This window comes from Ammospiza nelsoni, chromosome 2 (genome assembly GCF_027579445.1).
Source record: "Ammospiza nelsoni isolate bAmmNel1 chromosome 2, bAmmNel1.pri, whole genome shotgun sequence".
Taxonomy (NCBI): domain Eukaryota; kingdom Metazoa; phylum Chordata; class Aves; order Passeriformes; family Passerellidae; genus Ammospiza; species Ammospiza nelsoni.
The window spans coordinates 119,724,872-119,732,014 of NC_080634.1; the positions used below are offsets into that span (position 1 = coordinate 119,724,872).

Consider the following 7,143-nt stretch of genomic DNA (forward strand, 5'->3'; position numbering starts at 1 on the left):
AGGGAATCCCTGAGGAACGCAGGGAGCCAAAGGGAGCCCTGAGGCTTTGTTCCCTGCCCATGGAAACCAGGCCCCTGGGAGCCCCGGGAATGCAGGGACCCCCAGTCCTGCCCTGGTGGCAGCCCCAGGCCCGTGCTGAGCTCCAGCTGCTCCCAGGGGTGCCCAGGCCGGGCTTGCTGGGCTGTCCATGCAGGGCCAGCGCTCGGAGCCCGTGGTGCCCACGGATCCCTTCCAGCTCAGGACGTGTGTGACTCTGTGACCTCTGGCACCTCCTGCCCTGGCGGGCACAGCTCCAAGGGCAGCAGAGCCCCGAGGCTGTGCGGGTGTGCCCGGGCAGCGAGCCAGCCCTGCCCGGCCGTGTGGGGCAGGCCAAGCCAGGCTCTGTGTGATGGAAATGCTTGACTTGCTCTGGGGTCAGCGGGGGGGCACGAGAGATGATAGTTCACAGAATAACCTGTGAACTTTCACCCCTCTATATGGAAACTTGTTTCAGGGTCAAATCCTTGTAGCCGCCTTCTTGCCACGGTCAGTGCCAGCCCTACTATTCACAACACTGCGGCCAGCGAGGCCTAGGTACGTAACATTTAAGGAGTTTTTACAGTTCTTTACATCAAAGCAGATGTTTAAACTTTCTGTTGATAAGCTTTCACCGTTTAACAACTTTTGTTAATGCTCATTTGAAAGAATGTGACGACTGCTGCTGCTAAACTGGGGGGCCAAGCGCCTTTTTCCGTTAAAATAAAGAGAGGGGAAAGCAAAAGCTGTTTGTTCCATGTGGAATTTCAGAGTAGAACTTGAATGTGCAACCGCTGTGTAATGAATCAGGTGGGGAGAGGTTTTTTTTTTAGATTTAAATCCGCCTAAACAGCCTGTGAATGTCATGACTAAATGTGCTTGTGTTCTGTTGGACGAGGAGGTGCCCTGGCACAGCTGTGCCGGGGTCAGTTCCCACTTCCCGAGCTGAGGACATCTCTGGGATCAGGGCAGAGTCTTTAGAGCCTTTAGAGTCTGTAGGTTGTTGCTTGGTTAAGCACATCTGTCTGCCAAGGGTCACTGCCACTTTGGGATCACCTTAGACTTTTCCTAAGTTGTTCTTTTTTGCCAAACATTGATTTGTGTCTCGTGTGTCCGCGTGAGTTCCGGGTTCCACGCACTGGTTTGGGCTAAAAATCCACAGAGCTCAGGTGGATTTTTTTATTTATTTTTATTTTTAATTGAGTCTGTGAAAATTTGTTAGAAACATTTTTTTGGAAGTTCCCACTTCTTACTTAAAATCCCAGCGCTAACTTCAGGCCTTGTTTTACTTCTCTCTTTCTGGATAGGATCAGTTCTTAAGAGCAGCCCCTGTGACTGGAGGAATGGGAGCTCAGCTGATGAGGAAGATGGGCTGGAGAGAAGGAGAAGGCCTTGGGAAGAACAAGGAGGGCAGCGTTGAGCCCATCATGGTGGACTTTAAGACAGATCGAAAAGGTGAGTCCTGCCTCAGGGATGTTTGTGGCTTCTCAGCTCTCAGCTGCCTGCAGAGGTTGGGGTTGTCTGGGGGGCTTCACTGGCACATCAGCAGGTTCTGGGACTTTGCCTCAGGTTTGCCAAGGCCTGGGATCACTCCAGAGCTTTGTCCTTGAGGAAAAGCTGCAGTGGTGGCTCTGGGGAAGGTGGCTGGAGCAGGAGCAGGGGTAGAAGATGGAATGGTGGGGTCAGCGTTACAGAGAGCTGAGAGCCCCAAAGCTGAGCTGTGTCACTGACTCACACTCAGGGCTTTGGGGCTTTCCTGTAGATTCTGGTCCTTTTTTTGTCCCTCATTCCCCTGCTGTTCATCTCCAGCCTGATCCTGCTGAAGGCTCATGCTCAGGGCTGCTTCCAGAGGCAGCTTTAGCCTCCACCTTCCCTGGGAACCTCCCCTGTTTTCCATGGTTTCCAGTCCATGGCCACAGGGGAGAGCTCTCGTGGTGCAGCAGAACCATCCAGTGCTGCTGCTCCTTCAGCTTGGCCACTGAGCTTTGTGTGCTGGGTGCTGCTGGACATTCTCCATCTGGAACACCTTTTGCTTTAAATCCAAAATTCAGCAGTCAGGATTTCTAATTTAGTTGTTCTGTGCATGGAACAAAACAACAACTCCACACTGACTGTGGGACAGATTCCTGCAGTTCTAAAGATTCCTTCTGCACCAGGAACCTTCAGTCCCATCTCAAAGGGGTGGAAACACTCAGAATTTTCATTTCAAGGCCATTGGATGGGGCTTGGAGCAGCCTGGCACAGTGGGAGGTGTCCCTGCCCATGGCACTGAATGGGGTTTAAGGTCCCTTCCCAGCCAACCATGCTGGGATTTCAGGGCTTGTGTTGGCTTCTGTCACTGCTCAGAACTGAGCTTGGAATGGCCAAACCCCTCACGTTTTTCTTTACAACCTTTCTGTGTAAAGAAAGCAACGAGACCCCAAAGGTGCCTGGTGGCAGCGATGGCCAAGGGCTCCTCCAGGCCTGTGAGAGTCACCTGAGACCAGGGCCAGCCTTCAGACAGCCCTGCTGGGCTTGAATTCCCTGGCTGTGAAATATTCCTGCTCACGTGCAGCCTCGCTGATCATTGCCACAGATTCTGCCTGGGTGCAGAATTCCCTCTGCTCTGGGGCCACCCGGGTCTGTGGCACAGCGGCATGAGGGGCACAAGGTGCCCTGCTCACAGAAAGGCAGGAAACATGATTTTATATTATATATAATGTATTATATATTATATAATGTATATATTATATCTATAGGACTACGGATTTTCTATGATTTTGTATCATATATATAATGTATACATTATATACTATAATATATATTATATATTTTATATATAATACATATTTAGGACAAGGGATTATATATTATATTATATTATATTATATTATATTATATTATATTATATTATATTATATTATATTATATTATATTATATTATATTATATTATATTATATTATATTATATTATATTATATTATATTATATTTAGGGATTATATATTGAGGACAAGTAGTTTTTCAGACATCTGTGTTCTTGGGTGATTAAATGGGTAAAACAAACTTCTTTTTTTTAACTTCTGTGTAGAGTTTTAAAGTCCACAGTGTTTGACAGGAAGGTTGTTATTAACCCACCACCCAAGTTTGTTTTGTAAGGAATTTTTTTAGACATTTTCAATGTATCAACCAGTATTTTATTATTTTCTAAATATTAGAATTTATAGTTTAATAATTATTAAATTATCTATTTTAATAAATATATATTTAGATATATATATAAACCAGCCCAAATAAAATAAAATTCCTGGTCTCTGATGGCTTCGTGCCCCTTGGGAAGGCCCTGCTTAGGGGCAGCAGGAATACTGGGAGGATTATCTGGTAAGGAGGGAAGGATTTTCCTGTAAAACAAAAGAAACCCAAATGCCACCCACAAAAGCTGAAGGAACAGGAAGACACTGGAAGCAATTGCAGTATCTCCCTGTCTTTATTCACCAAAGCCACAGCAGGAAAACTGGAGGTAAGAAACAAAGGAAAGGTTGAAGTCTGAGAGTGGCAAAATCCATGGGGAGAAGCTTGAGTTTCTCTGGTGGATTGTCACTGGAATTCAGCCGTTTCTGGCAATTCTTCAGTTCTTTTCCTGATCTTGTGAGAGTTTCAGAAGAGAATGGTGAGCTTTGGTGTTGGCAGTGGCTCCAGGAGAGCCCGTGCAGCCCTTGGGGGCTGTTCCCCTCTCTGCTGCTTTGCTCCCAGGGGGGATGGAGGCCCCAGCTGGGGCTGCTGGAGCCCTGTAAATCCTGAGAGCACGGGGAATCCGGGTCTGTGGTGTCACCCCTGGCAGGAGGGGACACAGGGACACCTCTGGATAATGGGAATGGTTCCTGTGCTCCCGTGTCTGAGGCAGACTGAAGGCAGGGGTGACTCAGGGCTGCACAAAGAAGAATGTTCTTCACTGTGTCCCTTGTTGATTGTTTCTTCAAAGAGGGCATGGAAAACCAGGTTTCCATGGAAAACCAGGTGTTCTCTGCCTTGTGTGAGGCTGCTCAGAGTTTTCTCCTCCTGGCTGCTTCAGAGTCTTCTTTGGGGAAAATGTGCTGAGCAGAATGGACAGAACAAGGTGGAGGGTTGAGAGCTGGGTGGGGTCTCCAGGTGTCCCCTGTGACCCTGGTTGTGCTCTGCTGCTGCCTCAGGGGTCAGGGAGAATGGGGAATGTCAGTGGGAACAGGGAGTGTCATGGGAACAGGGAATGTCATGGGAACAGGGGATGTCATGGGAACAGGGAGTGTCATGGGAACAGGGAGTGTCATGGGAACAGGGAATGTCATGGGAACAGGGAATGTCATCGTGCCTGTGTTGTTTGCAGGGCTGGTTGCTGTGGGAGAGAAGGCCCAGAAGAGGTCCGGCCATTACGTGGTGATGAAGGATCTTTCAGGTGAGTTCCTTGTCTGGATTGATGCAGTCCCCAGAGGCTGGGTGGGCACTGACCCTGCCGTGTCTGTGTGCCAGGGAAGCACCCGGTGTCTGCGCTGATGGAGATCTGCAACAAGAGGAGGTGGACGCCGCCCGAGTTCGTGCTGGTGGACGACAGTGGGCCTGATCACCGCAAGCATTTCATCTTCAAGGTGGGTCTGGGCTGCCTGCCCCTGTGCTGCTTTCTCTGTGCCAGGGGTGAAATCCATGTTTCTGTTTGATAGAAACACCTCACGGGGCTGGCTGAGGATGGTGGAGCCGTCTCGGTGCTGGAACGTGCAAGTCCTGTTCCTGGAAAGGCCAAACCGAGTCCCTGGAGCACTTTATTCTGGGATCCCAGGGCTGGAGCCCCTCTGAGGCCAGGCTTGGAGAGCTGGGGGTGCTCACCTGGAGGAGGGAAGGCTCCAGTGAGACCTCAGAGCTCCTTGCCGGCCCTAAAGGGGCTCCAGCAGAGCTGGAGAGGGACTGGGGACAAGGGCTGGAGGGGCAGGACGCAGGGAATGGCCTCCCTCTGCCAGAGGACAGGGCTGGATGGGATCTTGGGAATTAGGAATTCCCTGGCAGGGTGGGCAGCCCCTGGCACAGGGAGCCCAGGGCAGCTGTTGATGCCCCTGGGTCCCTGGCAGGGCCCAAGGCCGCTGGCGCTGGGAGCAGCCCTGCACAGTGGAAGGTGTCCCTGCCACGGCAGGGGTGGCACCGGCTGGGCCGTGAGGTCCCTCCCAGCCCCGAGCACAGTGGGATCCCCTGCAATGCCCTTGCTGACAGGCAGCCACGGGGTCTGTGTCCCTAAAAAGGAGCTGCCCAGAGTGTGCCTGGGGCAGGCACGGCCCCCTCGCTAACCCCTGGTTCCCCCGTGCCAGGTGAGAGTCAATGGCAACGAGTACAGGCCCACCTTTGCCAGCCTTAACAAGAAGCACGCGAAAGCCACGGCGGCCACGGCGGCGCTGCAGGCCATGGGACTCGTACCAAAGGAAAGCATGGTCAATACCACCATGTTCAGGAGTGCCTCACACCGCTAAGCTTGGCTTTACTGGGACACTGGTTCTGAGCATTTTACTCTGCACAACAAATGGTATTTGCCCCTCTCATGTTGTAAATACATCGGCGATTCCCACCGTGTAAAAACTGTACAGACACCCGCAGGTTTTTCTTTTGTACCATCCAAATGTATTTAAATCATACTTAGTTTTTGGTATGTTTATATTGTTTACATTAGTGATGTAATTATTTCTTAAACGACTAAATCAGATGACAGACTCTGGAGGCATCAGAAATCCAGACCCTTGGCTGAAGCTCCTGCAGTTCCTCTCCTGTCAGAGCGTTGACCCTTTCTTTGATACAGTTTTGTAGTGGCTGCAGAGTCCCCTGGGCTCGGGGGGTGCTGGGGACACCCTGGGGCCGTGCCCGGGCGCTGCCCCTCGGTGCCACCCCAGGACAGCCGGGGGGGCACGGCCTGGCCCAGCCTCCCAGGGGGCTGCAATTCCCAACCAGTGAATCCACTGCCTGATGCTGATTGTACGGATTTGTGGTTCATGTGAATTTTAAACTCTTTAACAAATCTACAACTGGATTTGGGGGGAGGGAGGGGGTAGAATGACGCTTCAATTGTTGTACCCAACTTGGTCAATAAAGCAGCACAAGTTCATAATCTTCACCCCTGGTCAGTAAGCAGTGATTCCAAGGGATGCCAAGCCAGGAAACAGGAATTTAAACTTGCCAGAATGCCTTCTGCAAGGAACACACGCGATACAGAAGTGGCTTTGTGAGGATTCCCAACAGCTTTTGGGATGGCAGGAGCAGGTCTGGTGGTTTTTGTTTGTTTTGAACTTTTACAAAATAACTCCTTGGGATGCAAAGTTCAGGATAAGGATCCTCTGCCCTCAAGGAGCCTGATCCAGAGTTTGGGCAGTTGGACAGCAGAGAGGATGTAGAAAGCTTTTCCTGCTTTTTATTTTTTATTTAAGAAGCATTAATCTTTGATCTGTGTGCACGTGGGACTGGAAGGGGCAGTGCACCCTCCCCGAGGGATCTGAGTTAGGGGCAGGCTGCCAGGATTTCTGCACTGGGGTCCTTCAGGGGCTTGTCCCAGACAAGTCTTTGTGAGGTGGGAACCTGAGCTGGGTTTGGGGCCAGACCAAACCCAGCCAGGCTGCTCAGGCCTCACGGGAGGGACCCTGTGGCCATGGGGGTCCATGGAGCTGAGGAATTCCTGGTGCCTGGAGCCCTGTGGATCCCGTCAGTGTCACAGAACGTGGAGTCTCCTTGCTCTGCAGGGACAGGGGTTGCTGTTTCCTGTGCAGCAGGGAGTTGGGGTTGGTTTGGAGGCACAAAAGCCCCTGTGAGTCTGTCCAAGCGCTCCGAAAATGCTTCAGTTGATCTTCATTTCATGGACGTTGTTGTCTTGAATTAAACTTTTTTCCCTTTGGCATCTTGCCTTCGGTCTCTGACTAAATGTGTGGAGCTTGTCCTGCAAGTGCCTGGGAGGTGTGAACTCCCAGGAAAGCTGGGAGGATCATCCTGGGGGTGCTGGGGGTCTCTGGCTCCACCCTGGGGCTGGAGCAGCTCCCTCCACACTCAGTGGCTCAGCAGAGCTCAGACCTCACAGCTACTGAGGATTCTCTCCATGGCAGCTCAGACTTCACAGCTGGACACAATCAAATTTGGGAATGTACAACCCCCT

General features: G+C 51.2%; 1 protein-coding gene across 4 annotated transcripts in view; it reads left to right on the top strand.

Moving 5' to 3' along the window:
- SON (SON DNA and RNA binding protein) overlaps window positions 1-6,889 on the top strand; it is a 37,654-nt gene extending 30,765 nt beyond the window's left edge. For 3 of the 4 annotated variants that reach the window (XM_059493796.1, XM_059493795.1, XM_059493797.1), the window contains exons 9-12: window positions 1,323-1,470; window positions 4,357-4,425; window positions 4,500-4,615; window positions 4,688-5,311. In XM_059493796.1, the coding sequence (XP_059349779.1) occupies window positions 1,323-1,470; window positions 4,357-4,425; window positions 4,500-4,615; window positions 4,688-5,302 (948 nt within the window). In that variant the 3' untranslated portion in view covers window positions 5,303-5,311. The other variant, XM_059493798.1, reaches the window with a different exon arrangement.
- The last annotated feature ends 254 nt before the right edge of the window (window positions 6,890-7,143 follow it).